Below are 23,842 nucleotides of genomic sequence, written 5' to 3' on the forward strand. Positions count from 1 at the left end.
ATATTGACATTTGCCCTTCTTATCAACCCCGCATTTTATAAATTATATAAAATATTTAAAAAATCTATATATAAACACAATAATTTAACTTTAAAATTAAACGTTTTAACTCTAATATTTTTTTCTAAAACTTTCTACAATTCTCTAATTATTTAAAGAAAAAAAAACAGGTAATTTATTTTTAAATTAAATATAAGACTGGTTCTCAAAAATCTGATAAAAAACACGAGTCTAAAAGATATGATCAATTGTAACTGAATGTTAACGATATAAACATACTTGTTTGCAGAAAAATGTAGTTTACGATATTACACATTAACAGAAAAAAATATATTAATAAGACAATAAAGTTAATGAGAATCTTTGCAAGATTTTATTAAATATTGCTATTTACTTTACCTATCAAAGTTTTATTTTTGAATTAACGAATAATTTTTATAACTAATTCTAAATATTTAAGCGTCTTCATACTTACATTTCACATTTATATAATTAATATTTCGAGTTCTCTTTATTTCTACCCTGTCTTTTATTCTACATTAATCAAAGGCACCTGAATTCAGTTTTGTTTAAATAAAATATTAATTTCTGTATTTTATATATTAGCAAATTATCAACGATTTAATTAATATAATTAAAAATTTAATCTCACAAAGTATAAAAATAATTATTAAGGCTCCTGGGTGCTCACCGCGGCCATATTGGATTGTGATGTCAGAGGCGAGAAAGCACACGCTGAAAATTCTTAGATGCCATTTTTTAATGAAAAGATATTTCGATTAAACAGCACTTCAGATGGCTTTAGCACACTCTTAAAAACCCCCGAAAACTATCCTTTTCCCTTTATAATCAATCAACATCTGTAAAATGATCGAGATGTCAGACTTTGACATGCGGAATGACTGCACATGTGCAAAGACCAGACGGACTGGGCTTCATAATATTACATTTTACAGCTGTTGATTGATTATAAAGGGGAAAGGATAGTTTTCGGGGTTTTTTAAGAGTGTGCTAAAGCCATCTGAAGTGCTGTTTCATCGAAATATTTTTTTATTTCGAAATGGCATTTAAGAAATTTTAGCGTGTTTTCTCGCCTCTGACGTCACGATTTCGACATGGTCGGAAAGGAGCCAGGAGCCTTAATTTACTATTTTCTCCAACAAATTTTATTTAATTTTATTTAGAGAGCTTCTCACACATAATAAATAAAAAAATTTAGAAAATTTATGACTTTTAGGCACTTTTTTCATTTGATTGTGGCGCAGGTACTTTGCTTATTCAAAACTAAATTATACACATCAACTTTATATAGGAATAGAAATTCCGCGTCACATCTAATAATATTAACATTATCCTAAATATTTTGTATAATATACAAACGATATCACAGTGATAACAACATTTATGATTACAGAATATAACTGTCGACTTGTTTTTATCGTGACTAATTCAATCATTAAATATATTTTATCCGAAACTATATTAAGTTTAGATCACACGTTAGACACGTTTGTAAAAAATTTACATATTTCAATGCACTGGTCATATTATATCTAGTTATTTATTATACTGCGATAGTAACTTGAGTATTAATAATTTTAGGCACTTAGACATCAACACTCTAAAACAATTTTTATAAAAAGTGACTAATTCCAAATAAAAATTGATATAATTTCCATATATAGAAATATATTAAAACATTTATACTTTAAAAAAATTATACATAATCATCAATTAGAATTTGTACTTTAACGAGAGCAAAATTATGCAAATATTATTTTAATCTTTTTATAAATCTTTTTTTTTTCTTTCAAAAAATCTTTTTAGATTATATCAGATTTAATATTACATTTAATTTACTGAAAATTAATATAAATTTTACAATATTCTCTTCTAGAATGTTGATGAAAAATTAGACTTTGAGATCAAATAAGATTCTTGATATCGATTCCTTTTTAGAATGTTAATACGGTCAAAAGTTGCGTCTCGAATTGAATCACGCGCAGTAAAAGATTGTATCGATCAACTGACACATCTCAGTGCTTCTTCATATGATTAAGCATAATCGTTCGCGTAACAAATCCTTTTCCGCACAACGTACAGGTGTATGGACGCTCTCCCGTGTGATACCGACGATGTACAGTGAGTGTCGATGCCTGCGTAAACGATTTGCCGCACATAGCACAGAGATACGGCCTCTCGCCGGTGTGGATGCGTTGATGCACCACGTAATACTTGCGATGCGTGAAGCCCTTGCCGCATACGTCGCAGACCAGCGGTCTCGACCTGTGCACCGCCTTATGGGTGGTCAGGGACTCGGCAGTGGTGAATTGCTTGGAGCACGAGTCGCAGGGATAAGAAGTCATGGACTTGGCGGGGATCACGGGATTGCCGATCATAGGATCGACGACAGGCAACACCGCGTTTGCACCGATGATCCTAGCGTCGTTGTTACCTGCCGGCAGCGGTCGATGCGTTTTCGCGTGATGATTGTACAAGTTGCGCGTCTCGAAGCGCATCATGCATCTCGGACAGGAGTAAGGTTTCTCCTGGCCGATCTCCTGATGCATCCTCCGATGACGTTCCAACAGGGTGCGATATCGAAAACTGGCCTGGCAAAGATCGCAGGCGAACGTTTTCTCCATATTATTACCGGACGACGGAATATTGGCGGAGGTCGACGTGCACGAGGTCACAGAGGACGCGGAATGCGTGACTTCGTGCATTTTCAGATGGCTCAAGGCAACGAAAGTCCGCGAGCAGACGGTGCAAGAGTACCTCGGCTGATTCTCGATATTGTGCTCAAACTCCGAGCGCGCGATATGACTCGTTTGCATGTGATAGTTTAGCTTGAGAGCACTTCGGAACTCTAGACCACACGTCGGACAAGGATAGGACTCGGTGAGGATTTGTACCTGATCGAGCAGGGATTGGTCTGAAGGGCACATGGATTGAAAATGCGGGGGAAACGTCGACGATAGCATCGACGACGATTGGTTCGAAAATATGGAGTTGGTCTGTAGAAGATTACAATTGACGGATACGCCGACATCCCCGATCTCGGGCGAAGGCGAAAGAATCTGACGCAGCATCCCTGACAATCCGCCGAAGGTCTCGCCTCCTTCCCTGAAATTGACAAAACCCAAGGACATTGCAACGGAGAACGACCCGTGGACACACACACACAGCTTTTTGTCTTTTCAGATTCTGCTCTTTGTGATTTTACAATATATCTTGCATACAGGCGGTGAGAAGAAAGAGAAAGAAAGAGAGAGAGAGAGAGAGAGAAAGAGAGAGAAAGAGAGAGAAAGAGAGAGAGAGAAAAAGGGAGACAGGACAGAAAAAAGATAGATCTTATGCTTATGTGAGTGCTGCAAGGTGGCCGGTGCAAGGTGCTTGGGCGTTGCTGATATCCCTCGAGACGCAGCGATAATGATGTGTGTACAAGAGCGTACGTGCGAATCGAGAAAGTCGTCGTGATTTGTCGTCAAGTCAAACAGCTTAGGAAGTTTTATCACTCGCTATATATATAATATCCATCAAGCTTTCCGAATTCTTGAGAATCTTATATAATATTTAACTACGATTAAATCATATATAGAGAATATAATTGTAAGCCTATTATCTTTTTACTCTAGTTTAATATTCATTATTAATTATTAATGAATATCGTTCGAATTATAAATAATTAGAGAAATAGTATGTACAACACACAAAAACTGTATATTAGATATTTCCTAACGATAGCAGAAGAAAAAAGTAAAGATTAAGCCATAAAACTTGGCAAAAGAGTTCGAGAAAAGCAAATTTTTACTTAAGAAATCACTCTGAGGCTGGAATAGAAAATATTAAAACGCAAATAAGTTAGTTACAGAGAAATCTCACCTTTATAAATAATCCATTACGATGAGGCATCTTCTTCTCAGCACAGAATAAAACAAAGTGTATGATTTTTTACACATACACACGTATACTTCTTATATTCAACACCTTAACAGTGTTTAATAAATCACAGGATGTATTATGTAGAACAAAATAAAAATGCAGTTAAAAACTGCAATAAAAATAAAAGATAAAGAAGACAATCAAATATATTATTCAGTATTTTACAGCAAAAAATGACAATTTATAAAAGTTTGACACGATAAAAGTATAAATAAAAAATATACAATGTCAAACTTTCATATGTCAGATATTCACTATATTCAAAACTGAATAGTATGATTTTCTTCATTCACAAATGTTTAAAAAAATCCATTATTATAAAAAAATGACATATTCAGAATATGTCTAGAAAATATCAAATACTGCAGCCGATTTGAATGGCGCATAAAAATATTTAATAAAATATGTATATTCCCGCATATAAAATATTTCGAACGTGAAAACCGGCGCAATTATACAATGCAAGCCTGGTCATTATTTACTTAAAAAAAAAATAAATAAATCCTCCATGTTCATAATCGCGATATAAATTTTCTTTTTCGCACTTATGTGGAAGCGCGCGAAATAATACGCGCAATCCAAACAATGTGCATGAAAAAAAATCTATGACTCATATAATTAGCGTTGCATCGAAATACGCAAAAGAATTCATTCGACATCAAAATGGCATCGCTTAAATCTGTCGCGAACAACGATACAAATTCGCGTACCGGCACTATTGTTACAAGTGCGTAATATTTCGATTTGCATATAAGAAGAAACACAGAAAGTCTATGTATAAAATACAGACTGTAAAATGTACAAAAAGAATGATACTCGCCTTTGTATAATCCTCTTGACTCGATGCAGTTTCTTAAGGGATGATTTTTTTTTCTTTCATTTTGCAGAATCTTCAAATTGGAAAACATATGATCCTTGATCTTCTCCAACATCGAGGTACATTTTTAACCGATTATCTTCTTCGGTTATAACTACACTATTTCGCAATTTTTTTCGCTCGAGGATTGTATACCGGCCACGCAAAATTTACTAACGATCTCATGGGATACGTATTTTTATGTCGATTAAATAATAACTCTTAAGATTAATCGCAACACTAATATATAATAATACAGTCCTGGCAATATCGTAAAGCGCAGGCATCGGAAAGCACGAAGATATAAACCAGAAACGGTAGATAGGTAGGTATACGTTGCATCAATTGAAATATCTATCGTCTGTGATTTTTGAATTGGCCGAATATCGGTCATTTAGTGCGGCATTTAGTGCCATCACGTAAGCGTGGGAATATTAATATCGACAACATGTATTTGATTTCTGAGTGGACAGAGAGATGAAACTGATTTCTCATAAATAATAACTGTTGTGAGAACAAGAAATTGTTTCTTTTCTTTTTTTGCATGACACATCCATATGCACATATGAGTAATAATCCATAGAAATCTCTCTGTCCATTTTATTGCACATTTATAAATAATATCTAACACATAAAATCCATTTCGAATAAGATTATATAAAGTTAGTATCGATTATATGTATTAATTATATCTACAGTTTTACAAAAGATATTTGTTACGTAGAGAATATTAATGTTAAAATCTTATTTTATCGAAATGCACTTTATATATATACATGCTATCACATGTAAGAGTAACAAGATGCTTAGCAATTTACACATTCTTGATATTTAAATAATCCTTTCTTTTTTCTTTTTTTTTTTAATATTCATATTATTTAAAATTTTTAAAGATATTAAAAATAAAAAATACTTGTATAAATTGCTAAACATCTAGGACCAAAGATGGTTGTGGGGTGTGTTCAAACTTACCTTGTGTTTTTCTACGCTATATTTTTATGATCAAATATATTTAAATATCATTGTTGTTTATTACCTTATTTGGTATTCAATTCTATTTTATGCAATTTTATACAAAGCTTTTCAAAATTTTAATCAATGTGTATAATTGCAAGCACTTTAAAGCAATATATATATTCTCAACTATGTACTATATGATTAATTTCTCAATAAATAGATATATACATATGCAATATTATTAATAACTTCTATTTTCAAATTTTCAAAATTATATTAATTTTCTATATCAATTTATTATTGTAATGCATCATTAAATTTTTTTCATTATAATCATTAATTTTAATCAAAACTAATAAGTGTATATAATTTTGTTCAGCGCACTTAAGTAAAAAATTAAGTTATAATAATAAAAAAAATGATAAAATCAAACAAATGTTTTGTGTTATTGTTCATGTTCACCACAACAAATAACATCTTTGGCCCTTAAATAATAAATTAAAAACAGAAAACTCACCCAGTTTTTGGATCCACGTCTGTTGTCTGTGACATTACCATCTCGGGCATATCAGCAATTTTTTGTTGTTGCAGTCCAGATGGACCTGCTTCGTCGCACGCCAGAGAAACATTAACAAATGTTGTAGGCTCAATAGTTCTATTATTAGGGTCTTCTTCACTTTCTTCTTTTATAGGTAGGCCTTAAACATAATTAAGTTTTCTTTTTTTCTTTCCTTTTCTTTTCATAATTTCAAATTTCAATTTATCTAATAATATATTAATTATATGAGTTACATAAACGAAATATAAGATGTATAACACAAGTATTTACCTTCATCTCCATCGCATTCATCATCCGAGTTTTCCTCTTCTTCACTACTCTCCTCTTCTTCTTCTTGCTGCGTGGATGCATTTGTTTGATTCTGTGTAATTTGGTCATGTGTCGCTTGTGTACTCGGTCCAGCTAGTGGTTGGACATTTTGTACAGAGCTACCACTGTTGTCTATAGGAACTGAGGTTATTTGTTGTTGGGTACTGCTCGACATCATCATAGTCAGACCCATGTTGTCCATCATACCCATCGTCATATTGTTCTGATGTTCGCTTACTTGTTGCATCACAGTACCGTCTAACCTGTTCTCGTTGCTCTGGTCTGGCTTCATTCCATTCTAGAATTAATGAAAAATAAAATATAATTTTTAGATTTACCAAAAGTTGGAAGTTTCAATAATAAATTAAATTAAAAAAGAAAAAATATATATATTTTATTTCTTAACTAGTCTAATTGAATCTTATTCATTACAATACTTATATAATTAAAATTTCTTTATACTAAATAACTAAACACACAAAATTTTATATGATTTAAAAATATTCGAAAAAACTTACATATGTACAATGTGCAAAATATTGAAACCACTAGTTATTATTTATTATCATTGCTATGGTAAACAGACAAATGAAGACTCAGACTCAGACATAAGACAATCTGTGCATTTATATAATTTGTGTTGCTAATTTTTAAAATTGTATAATGTAACAATTTTTATCTTCCATAAATTTGTGGAGAAAAAGATTACAAAGAAACAAATAGATTTATACAGTAATTACCGGATTGAGAACGTTGCCAACGTAACCCTGTTTGTCTTCCATGTTTACCTCGCCTAGCCATTGTAGTAACTGTTTCTCTGCGTTTGCTGTCGTATGCCAAAATTGATAAGTTAATTCTAGTTTATATACACAGTCGTCACATATCTTCTTGGGTAATTTGTCTTCTCTGGCAACCTATAATAATAAAAAAAAATTTATATAATACTCTAACATTATAAAATTTATATTGCAAAATTTTATTAATATCAAAAATATTTCTGTGATATATTACACGTTTCTCCTCTTAATATTATCTTTTATAAATCATTGTACAAGCATCATGCAAGAGAATAAACAGGAAACATCTCTAAATAGTGAGCTAAAAGCCAATTTATCATTCTAATGATATTAATATAATTTTGATTTTTCCACAATAAAAACCTGTACGTAAATACATATGCAAATTAGCATTAATCGCACGATAATGCGCGTGAAAACAACGTTCCGGTAAACTAGAATTTAAATGAGGAAATATTGATTTCAGGAAACAGCAGAAAGTCAACGTTGTGCATCTCGCGAGCGTAGACAATAATGTCGACGATAAGATGTCGAGGAAACATCGATGACTAAAATTTATATTGATTTCGCCGTGCGCGATATAAAGATATTAAACTTGGCTGCTTCGACAAAGATCATATATAATCATCACGTTGTTGATATCGGAGTAAGCGAGAGTTGAAACACGTTCTCAACCGACTGCATCTAGACAAAAGCGCGGCAAAAGTCCATGGAATAATTAGTGGCGTCGCAAAGCCACCGAGCAGAAATGAAGCTCGATGTAAACCCGGGTACAATAATGGATACCGTAAAGATGTGCTATCTTAATTTGCATTTTTTTTCCTCTCCCCCTCTCTCGTGTACAGGGTGACTCAAAGAAAATGATGGAACGGACAAAAAGCGATTCGCCGCGAGGCGAGGTCAAGCAGTCCGGGGCCGAGGAAGGTTCACAAGATGGCAGGTCGCCATAGTTGTACGTGATGGCGTAGTTGGCTTCTTACCTTGACCGGCAAACAGGCGGTGATCTTCAGAAAGATCTGCCGTATGTCGCCCTCGCCTTCGAAGATCGGCATGGAGACGCGATCCTTCACGAGACACAGCCGACACAGGTCCAGATAGTCGAGGGAGGACATTTTACCGCGTAAAACGCCAGCTCGAGACGCAAAGCCGCGCCCGTCCACGCGAACGCCGTTTGCAACGAAACCGAAGAGGGAACCGCGTTGTTCGCTACGCGTCGCTTGCTCAACTCGCCTCGGCCAAGCTCGGCCGCGCTCGGCCGTCTTCGGCGGGCCTCGGCGAACGTCGGGACGGCTCGGCGGCCGCGTTCGCGTATCGATCCGCTCCGGCCAAAGCCAACCGCCTTCACACACGACAGTCCCGGAACGATGCGAAGGTTCTTTACTTCAACTGTATCGCGAATCGATGATGATGCGGGACGACGCTCCGATTTTCCGCGAGATTCCTTCCCCAAATTCTTCTCTCAATTCCCAGGATCGAACATCCGATGGTTTCGAGGAAGCGATATCTCCCGCGAAAAAAATTGGCATTTAGAAATTATTTTCACTAATTAATTACTCGAGCACATTTTGCACACGCGACAGAGAGATTTTTCTTTTGTAAGAGAATGAAAGAAACTGCTCGGTAATTTCACTCTTTTTCGCGCCGGAATTGATTGATCGGGCAGGTGGCTGGAAAAGGTCGGCCGAGTGCATGCTGCTATCAAGTTTTCATGCTCAATTACTCCCACTTTAGTTAGATGTTCGACGACGCATGATCAAACCGTCGTCTAACGTTTATCGGCAAACCGAGACTGGAAAATGTTGATGTGTTCATATAGATTTTATTTCCGCTTAATTTCTGCAATACAAAAATTATGCATTTATTATTAAGAATTATTTATTTGAGCAATTTTTTTCGCATAATTATCAGTCATTTGAACATTAAATTATAAATAAAGCTTATAAAAAAGGAAGAGCACCGTAAATGTAATTGATTTGTCTATAAATTAAGAAAGTAAATCAGTAAATCCGCAGAATATATATCTTTCAACATTTTATATTAAGAAATAAAGAAGCTTCTTGCTCAATATATCTTATTTTCGGGTAGAGATAAATTGAAATTTATGATACGGCACTGTATGAAATAAGAATAAAAGAGATCAAGAGAAAGAGAAGAGAGACGTAATGTCATGTCCCTTTGTCATGTCGACTTAAGGTGCTTTCATACGAAACTCATATTGTTACATCATAATCGCGAACTTTAATTCATTTTCTTTCGATACAAACGATTTAAAAATATGAAGAGAAAAAGAGAGGCAAAGGAATGACTGATAAAATTAATTTTCGCTTAGGAAAATTCAATTGTCTATAATTCATTTACCGTCTGATTATAATACACAACAGTTTGCTCATATGTGTGAAAGCGACTTTACTCCATCGTAGAAGATATCAATGACCTCTCATGTTCTTCCCTACGCTGTATTGACTGCATTTTTAATGATGCTGTAAATAAAAGTTAATGTTTTTTTCCTTATATTAAAGATTTTTTTATCCAATTTTTGAATTAATATTTATTTAATAAATTAAATGATAAAAAGAGAGAATCATATATTTTTATCAATATACATCTAAAAATTTTCATTTCTGACTTTCATTATATAAGGAAAACTTGTGTAGAATATTTATATATAAAAAATTATATAATTAATTAGAAAGATTTTTGAAATACTTTCTTAGTGCAATATCTCAATTATATCTCGTAGATTATTGTGAATGTAATATAAAAAATTATTATCATTCTTACATATCATAACAGAGATAAATTAATTGCCTATAAATAGGAGAAAAAAGTACTGCGGCTGTATAGATAAAAAAAACTGCTTTATTGTGGCAGAGCACATGTATCATATATTATATATCAGCACATATATATATATATATATACATATATATATACATATATATATGTATATATATACATATATATACACGTATATGTATATATATATATATATATATATAATAGGAAGAGTCCATAATAATTTACAAATTACGATCCATTTAAATGTCATTATACATGGCGGTGTGTGCAGGCAGGGGATTTGAGAACCAATTCTGACCAATCTTTCGCGTCTTATTTTCAAATTTCACCCTTTCTCATTTTGTTCTTACTCTCCCTCAAACTTTTAAACGTCAAACTTTGCGTCTCGATCATGAGTGGCTTTCTGAAGGCCCTTGAAGGATACGCTATTTATAATACATGAAAAACAAGAGATATGTTAGTCTCCTTTCTTTCAGTTATTTCATCGAAACTGTGGCCATAATTATTCGAGGAACATTGTGTATGAATCTTCCCTTGCATCTTACAATATTGTTATTAATATCGCAAATCATAATATATTTCGCATGTATTCAAGATATTGAATTGAAAATCAGCTGTTTTCTGTCAACATGTCCTTGAAAGTATTTCTTCTTTCTTGAAAGAAATAGGCGATCAATTGTCTACTTGTTGAATCATTCGGTCAAATAAAATTTATTGGATGCAATCTCTTTCACGATAAAATTGTTTTACATTCCATCGTTGTTATCGGAAGATATAGCCGATGAATTATCGTAAATAGAATAGAAGCATGAAGTGTTATAAATTTTGAAGTTACAATGTCCGAATACACTTCTGCGTGTACTTATTTTATAAACTTTGTATTTTTTTTTCGCGATTTAAAAACGCGCAATTGATAAGTCGATTAAGATCATGATAAAATTGCAGTATTTCGATGCTTGTAATTAATTAATTAATTAATTAATCGACTAATTAGTTTGTTAAATTCGTAACTATGTACTTACATTTTACGCTATTATAATAATAGCAAAATTGCATGAATGTTTGAATCTTTTTTTTTTTTTAATTCCATATCTCTGTGGTTATTTCATAAATGTAAATTTACACAGCTATTACAAATATTATTGTTATATTTGTGTAAGGTAACATTAATAGTAGTCTCTTCGTGTCCGTTACCTACTTAATACAAAGTTAAAAATGCACGAAGTTTAAATCTTTCTTTAAATCTGCGAATGTGTGTTCCGCTGAGTGTATATGCATGTGCACATCTGCATATGCACGTTACACGTGCATAAAGCACATGGTTGATTTACATCTGGCACTTGCCTGTGCTGTTGCTCCTCTCTGAATTTTCCGGAAACCCAAATTAAAAGAACGAATCAAGGGCTCCACAATTGGTATTAATATAAATTTTATCCCGCATAAAAATATTGTATTAATAACACTTACGTGATACAATAAGCGGAAGTAGTAAATTATATCGTAAACGTTGTGATCAATAAAATGATTATTATTACACTATTAATATTAATATTTTAATTAATACTTTTTTTTACATTCCTCTTATATTTGTAATGTTTTACACATGAGACGTTCTTTTAATTTTAAGTATCCTAGAATTTGGAAGGCCGCTGATGTATCGTTTCAAAAATTTTCAAACCAATTTTTAAACTAAGGACTATAGTCTATCCAATAGAACTAATGAAATAAGCATCGTGTCCAAAATGAGCACATTCTTGCATTTATTCAGAATAAAAGAATATTTTATATTATGTATTTTGTACAATTACTCTCTTGTCACAATAACATGTAACAGCAATCCACGATGCGATTGCAATTTTTAAAGTTAAAGACATTGGTCACGAAAAACAATATGCAAGTAGTTCTCAGACATTATCTCTTATTACGTTCTCATTAACTAGACTATAGTCCAAAAATGATCTTATATCATCAATATTGGGATTAACTAAGTTAGCGTTGGTCGTAAAATCGTTGATAGTTTTAGCATATCTAGTACATTTCACTCTGTATTGATGAAACTTGTTTAGGAAGCTAAACGACAAAACATCAATTGGGAAAGGCATGGAAGTGAACGTAATCCTATAGCAATTTCAACAAAGCGTATGTCTCACTCTATATTGTACAATTTCCTCAAATGTAAGAAGTGTCACACGTATGCTTCGATCTACTTCGACAAAGTTTCAGCCACTACTTTATCATTTCCATATATATGTGTCACTTAAAATGTTATTAATAAAGCAAAATTAATTTCTCTGTTATATAAAAATTACAGATGAAGAAATCGTAAGTGTGTAATCCCGATGGAACATTTGATATATAATTATAAATTCTGTTTCAGGTGACTGTCGTTAAATGAAGATCGTCAAATTAGATGCGAAGCAAAGCGGTTCAAGTGTGTATTTTTTTTAGACAGAAATGCTTTATATATATTACAATATTATTATACAATTAATAAAAATTTTTTTTACGACGAACAGCGTTTTCACAATTTACAATTATTATTAATAGAAACTTCTCATATTCAGTTTTATGGCCATTTATATTATAATAATGCACGAAATTATATGTATATATTTCTGCTTCATTCTTAGCACGATACGCCAATCGAAAGCAATCTCTTCACAAAAATAGGGAAATTGCATATAAATGTACTATCCTACAAATTTGTGAACTATTTGCCATGTTGCTCTGTACGATTATTAATTGTTCGTCGATATTCAAGATTCTATTATATGACAATGAAATTTTTTTTTACTTAAAACAAAATTTATGTTAATGTTTAAATATATTTTATTAACATTTTTTTCATACTTTTTCCCTTATCAAAGTAATACAAGTAATGGCAATTTAAATATATGCGAGAAAATTATAGCACTGCGATATAATTACAGTGACATTATTTGGATACTTTTTTTCCGAACGTTGCATTCACGTTAAACAATACATCATTTCATCCTGCATTTTAGCTAAATCGATGTGAACACAGTCCATTTAACATTTATTTTATTTCGCGAAATGTTTAGATATATAGGCGAATATAAGAAATGTTCTCTTAGCAGCAAAATCATATTCTTTCAGATATATCAAATTTTCGCGATAAGTATATCTTAAGGAGAGAGAAATTACTTCTTTATAGATTATTAGAAGAGATACTAGGTCAATCACGTAAATATAGAATATGACAAATCAAATCATACTGTTATTACTAATTAAGTTATAGTCTGACGATATATTATAGCAGTTTAATATGTCATCTATTTAATTATTAGATCTATTAAATTAAGATCAAAAGCAAACGAGAAATCGTCTTTTGTCCAGCTATAGCTTTCTAATTCTATAACTTCGATTATTATAAGCTCAATTACTTGTTTTTATAGAATGTTACAATAAATATAAAATATTATATGAAAGTGTATATAATCTTTGTATTATCTTAAAAATGCTATATAATGTTCACCTGAGAATTAAAAAAATTGTATATACCCGATTATTCAAAATTTTATTACGTTACGTGAAGACTAGCGCAAAATTCGATATAATAAACTACAAGTTTAAGAACAAATGACGAACGTTGATCGTTTCAAACTGTAAAATACCTATATGTTGTTTTAAAAAGGTTTATGATCGTTACTGCTATTTAGCTTAAACGAGTTGAAATGATGCGTCAAGGAGGGCGAATCAAATAAAAAGTTACATCGACCATCGATTAATACAAGATGCATGGCTAATTATGTGTTCACTTAATTTATTTTCGTTAAATTTATTTTTTTCTCTTATTACCTTTCTTATCTCATAAAAATCCTTTGCGATCTACGCGATCGCATTATTTGTTACTACCTATATAATATATTACAGACTTAATTCGCCGTAATTAATGTTAATGAACGGGAGTAAATTCTAGCGGTTCTTTATCATCTTTTCTTTTTTTTTTTTCTCGTAGAATAAGATATTTATAAGTGAAATGGCGCAACCGATCAACGGTCAACAAGTACGGCTGTTTCATCGTAATTATTCTTGTTTGTCATAAAGCAAAATCAATTTATATTAAATTGTGTAAATAAGCGTCATCTGATATATATATAGATATATCATTATAATTGATTGAAAATTGAAATCAAAAACTCACATGTAAGAGATTGCGCATCGCAGCATCCTTAATCTGATGATCATATATCCGTATAATATTCTCTAAATTGCATTTGGTCGTGATGTGTGAACATCGATGTTTTCAAATTTCCGTGATGTTTGTGACCTAAATATTTAATTTCCTGAAAAATCTTACATCTTATAATAATACAAACACAAGGCTCGCACATTTGATTTGAATGACAAGACAATGACATTTGTCACGAGAAAATTGCCGTACCCGTCGGCGTTTCCTTGTAGACCATCGATTGGATAAAGAAATGTCTTCTATTTATGCTACTTATACATGTGCAATCCAGTATACGTCTTAAAAATATCCGAATAGGTTCTACTTTTCTCGATCAAAAGGCAAGAGAATTGTTCCGCTCGTGTTCATCCTATATAGTATGATAACGCATCTATCGGGAATACGTACTTCTTGTTTCGATGGATTGACTCTTCGTAGGTAAACTGTAAACGATCAATTCGGGGAGAAGCAAATTCGTCAATTTTTTTTCTCGCATACTCATCTCTGCGTCATGTCATCGGCCGAGCATTTGTGTTTGAGAAGAGATCTACGGCAGCTAAAATCTACAACTCTATATATAGCTGTGGCCACTTCGACAATCTCAATCTTTACTTAAATAATAATAAATGGAGAGTCTCGAATTTTTTTTGTCAGGAGAATATATATCACGTATTTCGCGAACCCGCATGATAATAATGTGACGTATCTTACAAGTATGTATTATACACATTTTCTTCGTAAGATCGGAATGCTTCGTGTGTATCGTATACCTAAAATCGTAGTTTTTTTTCTCTATATACTTTATATTATATACAAATTGTAAAATGTCTTCTCTTAATGGAAAAAGTCGTGTCGGTTTGTGTATATCTCCCTCTCTTTGGTGTGTATCTATTTATTTCTTTAATACTTCTCTCTCTCCCATGAGAACGAGAACGTAAGGTGTATATTTAGCGTTTGTATTGATGCATTCTTATATTTTTTTGCACACAGATGCATTTTCATTCGTGCACAACAAGTCACATTCGCTCACGATTTCATGCTCCAGCATGCGTGCCTCGCATTCGCTCCCTTTCGTCCTTGCCATTCGCACTTTATTTTTTCGTATCTTTCGGCTGCAAGATACATGATCACCTCCAAACACACACACACACACACACAGCCTTTTGTATGCGTACAACTTTTCAAGGTCTGCTCACTGCCTAATCGTACTTGCGACGTGGTTCCACAATTTTCGTTCTACTATATTTTAAAGAGACGACTAAATATACTGCGCGAAAATATTAGGAAACGAGTACAAGAATTATATTGCTGAATATTTCATTTCAATAATTAATGTTCAAAATATGAGCTATAAAATATATTCAGCATTAACATTATTTGCAATCGGACTTTTAATAAGAAAGGATCAATTTTCAATTGATAAAAAAAATATATAAATAAAAGAGTATATGCGAAAGAACATGCATTAATTTTTGTGATAAAAAAATATATTATTTTAATAAATAATCTTTATATATTCTTTCTTAAGGAAATAATTTCGACCAATAATAGGGTAAAGATAACTTAGCTACAGGCTAAAAGTAATTTACATGGCTATAAATGTATCACACGTGCAGAATCTCATCGCACTTGATGATGCCAGCGAATGACACAGCCATTTATTCCGAATATCAGAACGGAAAACTTCGTCTCGATCTCTCGAGGATTAATTCTCATTTCTCGCTCATCGATTCCTCATTCCTTACTTGGCTGCGCATACATGTTAGAAATTCATTTATCATTGAGTATTATATCCTAGTATCTTCGGTTATGCGAACGTGAATAAACTTGAACGACAACGGTGTAGATCGCGAGAGAGTGGAAGAATTATGCACCGCATGTCGTGTTACGAATCGGAAACGACAAACATTTTCATCGAGGAGCATTCGGCGCCGTTTGCTACCCCCTCGTAGCTCGATTCGGATTCAACAACTCGAGTTGAACAGAGTCCCGGCGATCCAATTTCTAATCACAATCCAATCTCTTAACTATCTATACGAGAGACCCTACTCTCGTTCGACGAGAGCGGAACACAGATAAGGGTAGAGGGAGAGAGAGAGATAAAGAGAAAGGAAGAAAGAAAGGGAGAAAGAGAAAGATATAGAGCGAAAGAGAACTCGTGGCGGTGATGATAGCGTCTCGACGACGATTAAAATTCGTTGAAATCGGCGGCCCTGGTCGGGCACAAAAAAACTCTCTCTCCTCAGACAGACTCTCGCCGCGGTTGCTCGTGGTAGTAATGCTGCTCTTGATCCAAGAGTACCACGCTCCTCGCGGCGGAGCAACGTCAGATGCTGGCGCGGTGCTGATACAGCGGTGGCAATTGCAACGGCGCGAGCTCAGCTCCAGACTCCAGCTCGTCGTCTTGCACGTTCAACGCCGACAACTGTTGCATCGGTAGCAAGTGCGAGATCTTGCCGGGCGAGCGACGCACCGTGAAACGCGGTCTCCGCCGCTTTCTCTGAAAGCCGTTGCAGCGGCAGCTGCACACCGACGCCTCATCGTCAAACGACAACGCGTTACCGTGATTGCCGATCTGGCCGGATAATATCGAGCCGTTCGCCGTTATCACGTCGCCCTCGAGACGTACCGCGCCCTGGGCCGCCTGCGAGAATATATTCGTTTCACGGTGTATACAGACATTTCTTATAGAGAAAAAGAGTTAAAAAATTGACTCGATAATGCAACATCTGCTACATTAGGCAATTTTTACACTGAAAAAAGTGCTACTTTAAATATTTCTTTATACGTATTAGATATAAAACAATGCAGAGAATTCATCAATACACTACGTAAAGTAGCGTCCACAGTTTGAAGGAACGCTACCTAATAATACGATTTATAGATCTGATAAAAAATACCCATTAAATATACTCGAACGTTTATTTATTCAGCATTAAATATGTGGGAAAAATGGACTCCAATATATCTGATAAAAATGAGTTGTATACCTGTAACGCTTCGGCCTCGTCTCGTCTCTCATCCTCCGTATTCATGGTCACGAATCTCAAAACCAGCAAATTAAGCGAAGCCGCCACGATCGCCAAACCGAAGAGAATAAATATTAGAGCGAACATGACGTACTCGGGCTTCGTGTTGAGCGCGTTGTCCTTTTGCAGCGCGACCATATCGCCGAAACCGATTGTCGTCAGAGTAATAAAGCAATAGTAAATAGAATCGAAGTAGGACCATCCCTCGTATCTGGAGAACGCGGCGGCACCGCCAGCGATGGTCAAGCAGGACAATGTCGTTACCACGCAGATGAGATTTATCTCCGAGGCCTGCAATAACACTATAGATTAAAAAAATAATGCCATATTAAAAAAAATATATTTTTAAAATTATCATATTAATTAAATATCATATTTAAAAAAAAATCAAATCGCTATTTGTTGTTTTGTAAACGGCCATTCATTATTATTCATTATTATTTTAAACACATATTTTTCATACACGTTTAATTAAATTGTAATTCGTGTAAAGTTAATTCGGAAGTTGTCAACAATTTTAATCACATGTCTCATACATTCGGCTTAAGATAGAATGTGTGCACTCCTAGTTTCACGGATTCCGTTTAAATTGCATGTGAAATGTCTGACGATGAATATGGTTCGACTAAGCTATTGTTACCTGGTCGTCCTTACAGTTTAGAAGCTGCTTTACACTCCGTATCACGACAGATGAGAACTTATTCAAGCGTTCTCCTATGCTCTGGAACATTACGAGTCCTAATGGGATACCAATAATTGCATAGCACATTGTGAACAGTTTGCCGTATATAGTATTCGGCGTCGAATGTCCGTAACCTGAAAAATGTAAAACATAAAAATGCGAAATGAATTTTTATTATCTTTGTTTTTGGGGGAACAATGAAAGAGAATGATATTTCGGATCGAGAGTGTAATCCAATATTTCATGTAAAATTTCAAAATGTATACATAATATAAACATATGTAAACATATTCTCTCTGTGACGATTAAACCGATTAAAAGTAAAATACTGTGGCTCAACATCACATTATATGACTAGTGAATATTTTTGACAACCCATTTATGTTGCTTGAACAATCGATTATCGGTTTATTACTACTTTCGGTTTCAAAATCACAGTCAACAAAAAAAAATCGCAAAATTAAAGTACCAAAAGCTCATAAAATCTAAAATTATTTCGATGTATAAAATACTTCATGTATTTGAAAAAATTTTTCATGTATAAAAAATAGATAGTTGTTTAAAGAGTTTCAAAAATTAAAAAGATTTGAAACATATTACAATATCAAATTGCTTTTTACAAACTCACATTCGAGCGTCCGTTAACGCGTTATTAAATAGATTTTGATGGCAATGGGAAGTAATTCAGCAATGGTTGAATATACAGCAGTGGTAGTAAATTTAGTTTGAGTAGCTGACGATATTCAGAGCAACAATAACTTGGCGATATGTACCTATCGTGGTGAGGACCGTTGTAGCGTAATAAAATGCGCCAGCGAACTTCCACTGTTGGCCAGCTTTGTGAGGTTCCGTCTTCAGCACCACTGTTTCCATGATCTTGAAGTCGGCCTCGCTTATATTATATTTTCGTATGACCATTTTTTCAACGGCTGCAATTACACAGAATAAAAGTGCAACGATTAGATTGATTTATCTTGCAATTCAACGGAAGACTCTAAAAGCACTAAGACGCTTGCATGCTGTTGTATGTTATCGGTGTTTCCAATTGGAAGCAGAGATGAATGAATCTCTAAAGCTAAATAAAAGATGATTAATGACTTTTGAACTGTTCAGAGTTTCAGAGCATGCCTTCATATCTGACGAAGGATCCCCACATCGAGATGACGAAAATTTGATATCTTTAATGAAATTGTACGTCAGGTACGCTTTCTCTCGAACAGAGACTAAGACTTGTCTTTGTAAAAAAAAAAAAAGAAAAAAGAAAAGAAAAAAAAGACAGATGTAAGACTCAAGAATCACCACTCCACTCGGCTCCCTTTAAGATTTATAAGACTTGCGGGAGAGGTTTATTTATCAACGAGACAATATATAGTCGTTACATTGTGTAAGGAGATCGTTCCTCTTCAACGATAGTGCACGATGACTTTCTTATTGAGTGCCTCTCCACATAACATATATAGCTCGTATAAATACTAATCTGCTCACATACAAGTACACATATTTCATAGTGTTATTTAATGTCGCTTATATATGTATAGTTTTTTTTACTATGTAACTAAATAGTCTACACGAATAACAACAAAAAAAACTTTTATCCCAGATAATACAAAATAGCTAGAAATATTCTAAAAATGTCTAAGGCCTGTTTCTACCAACGTCGGTTAACTTTAATCTACGGTTAAACTATATCTTTGTCTTTTTTCAGATACGTTCTTAAAAAGAGACAAAGATATGATTTAACCCCAGGTTAAACTATATCTTTGTCTCTTTTCAGATACATTCTTAAAATGAGACAAAGATATAGTTAAACCGGAGATTAAAGTTAACCGACGTTGGTAGAAACAGGCCTAAGGGATATTATAATCTTTCTGACGTTTTTTAAAAGTTTTCAGACATCTGGATTTTTATTTTCTTTAGTCTATTCATTCACAATCAGTGAAATTTTGTCAAAACAAGATTAAAAGAGAGATTGTATGAGAAATTATATAATATACATATAATAAATTTAAAAAAACAGAAACATAAATCAAAAATCAAGAATTTATATAAAATCTTTTTCTGAAAAATTAATTGTAAACTAATTATAATGCATTATTTTTGGCATTATTATTTTCTTCAACATTAAATATTATTATTAAAACGACAAAATTAATTTTGCAATAAACATAACTTATTATTTGTAATTATTATTTAAGCTGAATCGTTTATATCGGTGATAAGCGACGATTCAGCGGTGTAAATTCAATTTTAAAATCATGTTAAACATACAATAATATGCAACACGTTCCGAGATGTTTGTAAAATACAATACGAGCAAAACAATGATTTACCATCTAATGCTTCCTTGCGTAATTTCTCCGTCTCAGACTCGAGTACGTCGAAGATTGCAGCACCGACGAGGAGATAGGTAAGCGTGAAGACGATTAATGATAAAGTCCGGACGTTTTGCTTCTTCATTCTCTAGTGAGCCACATGCTCACTAGCAGGGCCCCGGCCCTAATTACTTGCATCGCTCAATGAGGTACGATTTGCGTCATCGGGTCCATGACGAACCCCCTCTTCCGCTCAGTGACTCTTGACGGGGGCCCTTTTATACCTTACCTCTATGCTACAGACCTGGTACACGATTTCTTATCTTCAGGATATCTCCTTCCTTGCAGTAGCATTCATGCAGTCGCTTCCGTTCATCTGAAACTTTCATGCCTATATATCTGACTAAAGTTTAAAACATAAAAAGATATGTAAAAGCATTGTAATATATAGCAATTTATTAATAAATCGAATTAAAAATAAATCTTTCTCTGATAAAATAAGAAGCAACCGAGATAGTAATTGGAGTATTGAATCGATTTTATGATATCCGAAAGAGAGCCAATGATACGAATGAAATTTACGAGTCCCCGCCGCGCTGCAGCAATACGTTGCGTTATTTTTAAAGATATGGGTCGTTTAAGAAAGCCTACGAAGATTGAAATCGATTTCATCTTATCTCCTCCTCATTTTCGGAATCTTTCTGCTAGCTTGAAATTAAGATGTACGACCGAAAAGATATAATCGTTCCAGCAACTAAGCGAGATGACCCGTTTTAAGGTCCCCCCTTTTTTCCTCGTCGATGAAGCGAGACTAAGCTATTTTCACGATAAGGATTAACTGAGCAAAAAAATGTGCTGATTTAAAAGGGGGCTCACCTGCAGTCTGTTCCGGGTTTTCTTTTAGGTACGACGAAGAGTTGAGCAGAATGATATGGCAGTGCTTTCGCTGCTCCCACTGCCACGTTCCCTCCATTCCTCAGCTTAGCACCCCACGTTTTCAAAGCCGACTAACAAAAAGATGAAATTTTGATGAATGATGAAGCACACATTTCGCGAGAAAATTACTTCCTATAATACATTCGGGAAACAATGGCAGATAACATTTATTTTGTCCGGAGAGTATCTGATATCGTTTTTTCATTTCAAATATTCCAAATATATTATATTTTCCTATCGGAAAATCGAAGCAGTATATACACGATTCAACAATACAAATTATGTTAATAAATTGTTTTACAAAAGCGATGAGAATACTCGAAAACGAAATTTATTATGTGTCATTTTATTATGCGTCATTTTTAAATTGTTATGTTTAACATAAAAGAAATTTGTGAGGAAAATTGTTACAATTATTGCTATCTAAGATAAAATTCTATCGTACCTATATATGAGTATATAATAGCTCTACGCATAAATATATGATTAATATATATTATACAATGTATCCATTATCATTTTCGCAGCTTATTACATCTGACAACGAGAATTTGTGTGAACATGAACGGATATAGCGTTCCATGTCGACTGTCGTGTTACACTTGTCAGTTGACGTGCACATTATACTTCGTAGTTTCGCGTATCCTGGGTACAATTAGTCACGATCATTTGCATTTGTAATTATGGTTCGAAATATCAAATGGAATAAGTTTCATTCACAGATAAAACATTATCAAACTATAGTTTGAGAAGGTTGATTAAAAGATCACATCTTCTTTTTCTGATTATAATTTTAATTTTCTATAGTTTAACACAAAGACAAAATCTTCTCATATCGTTTTTTTTTTTTTTTTTTTAAATACTTTGCCTTATTGAGTGCGTAGAGGAAAATTACTATTATCCAAAATTATTAATTAATGTAAATATAATAAAACAAAGAATAGCGGAAAAAGTAAAAAAAAAGATTAACAAAATAAAAAAATTAATGTAATCAAACAAATAAATGCAGTTGTTAAAGTAGATTTATAGATTTTGCAAATTTCTAAGAGTTTCAATCTAGCTTTTGGCGAAATTAGTTAATCGATCCTAATTAAATGTTATATTATTCATTGACTTCCTAATTCCCTTTAGTTATGTTCAAGGGAGCGAAAGTGTTAAATCCATGTTAGGATTAATGAATAGCAGGTAATATTCTTATGCTGCGAAAATACTAATAATAATGCATATTATTGGAAAATATTTAATGTTAATTGTAAATGATTAATTCTCATATTAAATGCATTTTTCGTACCGTCGTAGTATCGAAAATTAAATGAACACATATGTAAGCAAAATAATTTAAACCGTGGATACGAAAAGTAACGTTTCCATCACAGATTACAATCGGTGAACTGAAATATCAATGCACCATGCATTTATTTATAAAATTGGAAACACAATCGACGAAAAAGATATGTATTTGTAGTATTTGAAATTAAACTTACCGAAATCACACATAACGTTTAATCATTGCTTCAATATCACCTACATCCTAAATTTTTAGAAGACCTTTCTTTTAGCCTATATTTTATGGAAATTCAGCATACGCATATGTTTCCCAAAAAGGGAAAACAAAGCTAAGCGATTTCGTTACGCATTAAATATGCAGAATATATCAAATATATACGTGTGCATGCATATGCGTGCATATAAATGCGTATATATTTTCATTGTATTCAGATGTAGCTTTATATGTATAGATATGCGTTCGCATTTTCTCGATAATCACGCATAAAAATAGTACGTAGTTTATTTTGTAAGTATAATTTGCAATCGTGCATCTAATTTCATTGTAAATTAACTTCCTTTGGTGGAATTTGCCAATTCAACAAAATGCCAGTTAGCAGTGCAATTTCTTGTCTTAAAAATGTTGTAATTTATAATTAAACTTTTATAATTAAAATATATTTCTCTTTTCTCTTTAATCAATATTTTTTAAAAAAGAATAATATATCTTTTTATATATTATACACATAATTTTAATTTATAATTTATTACGGTGAAAATATAACATTCCGCATTTAGTGTCTATTAATTGCACTCATAAAATTTTTAAATTTGTATATATAATATCTGTAATCATCTAAAAAAAGAGACTATGTATAACTTACAGCTTAATATAATTAAGATCATAATTTTAATTTAAATTTAGATTCAAAGAGACATAATAATTATATCAACTCACAAAAGGACACAGAGAGTTTAAATAATATTTATGACAAAATAATAAAGGTCGTTTAGCTATTCTTATCTGATACTTTAACAGAAATTGACGATCGTTCGTCATGACATGTTGCTTGCTTCTTTTAAGCTTTTTAACTTTGTGATTTCTACCATTTTAACGTACATAAATGTGACATTGTGAGATACAATTTAATCAACGTCTATTTGTGAGTTACTGCTTTTCTTCTTATGGATTTGTTCATGATT

The 23,842-nt window shown here is 33.0% G+C and overlaps 3 protein-coding genes across 6 annotated transcripts in view; all 3 read right to left on the reverse strand.

Moving 5' to 3' along the window:
• LOC145936019 (uncharacterized) overlaps positions 1-9,217 on the reverse strand; it is a 50,839-nt gene extending 41,622 nt beyond the window's left edge. The window contains exons 1-4 of the mRNA XM_083037883.1: positions 8,404-9,217; positions 7,367-7,540; positions 6,588-6,924; positions 6,276-6,456 (exon numbers count right to left, since the gene is read on the reverse strand). Of these exons, the coding sequence (XP_082894009.1) occupies positions 6,276-6,456; positions 6,588-6,924; positions 7,367-7,540; positions 8,404-8,535 (824 nt within the window). The 5' untranslated portion in view covers positions 8,536-9,217. The remainder of the gene's footprint in view (positions 1-6,275; positions 6,457-6,587; positions 6,925-7,366; positions 7,541-8,403) is intronic.
• On the reverse strand, positions 312-6,265 carry LOC145936402 (uncharacterized). Its single transcript, XM_083038617.1, has one exon. The coding sequence runs from the start codon at positions 3,150-3,152 to the stop codon at positions 2,037-2,039; it is 1,116 nt and encodes a 371-aa protein (XP_082894743.1). The 5' UTR covers positions 3,153-6,265; the 3' UTR covers positions 312-2,036.
• Positions 9,218-10,276: 1,059 nt separating the features above from the next.
• Task6 (TWIK-related acid-sensitive K[+] channel 6) overlaps positions 10,277-23,842 on the reverse strand; it is a 94,570-nt gene continuing 81,004 nt past the window's right edge. For 2 of the 4 annotated variants that reach the window (XM_083038619.1, XM_083038618.1), the window contains 6 exons: positions 21,314-21,444; positions 20,456-20,813; positions 18,899-19,054; positions 18,084-18,259; positions 17,405-17,734; positions 10,277-17,058 (listed from right to left, as the gene is read on the reverse strand). In XM_083038619.1, coding sequence (XP_082894745.1) covers positions 16,741-17,058; positions 17,405-17,734; positions 18,084-18,259; positions 18,899-19,054; positions 20,456-20,582 — 1,107 coding nt within the window. In that variant the 5' untranslated portion in view covers positions 20,583-20,813; positions 21,314-21,444 and the 3' untranslated portion in view covers positions 10,277-16,740. Of the gene's footprint in view, positions 17,059-17,404; positions 17,735-18,083; positions 18,260-18,898; positions 19,055-20,455; positions 20,829-21,313; positions 21,445-23,842 lie in introns of all 4 variants that reach the window. The other 2 variants (XM_083038620.1, XM_083038621.1) reach the window with 2 other exon arrangements.

Source organism: Prenolepis imparis, unplaced genomic scaffold, assembly GCF_030444845.1.
Source record: "Prenolepis imparis isolate NDT839.2.m4 unplaced genomic scaffold, iyPreImpa1.0 SCAF_5, whole genome shotgun sequence".
In the NCBI taxonomy this organism is placed as follows: Eukaryota; Metazoa; Arthropoda; class Insecta; order Hymenoptera; family Formicidae; genus Prenolepis; species Prenolepis imparis.

Bases quoted from the DNA above. Each gene is read 5' to 3' on its own strand.
- LOC145936402 (XM_083038617.1), bottom strand. From the start codon at position 3,152: ATGTCCTTGGGTTTTGTCAATTTCAGGGAAGGAGGCGAGACCTTCGGC.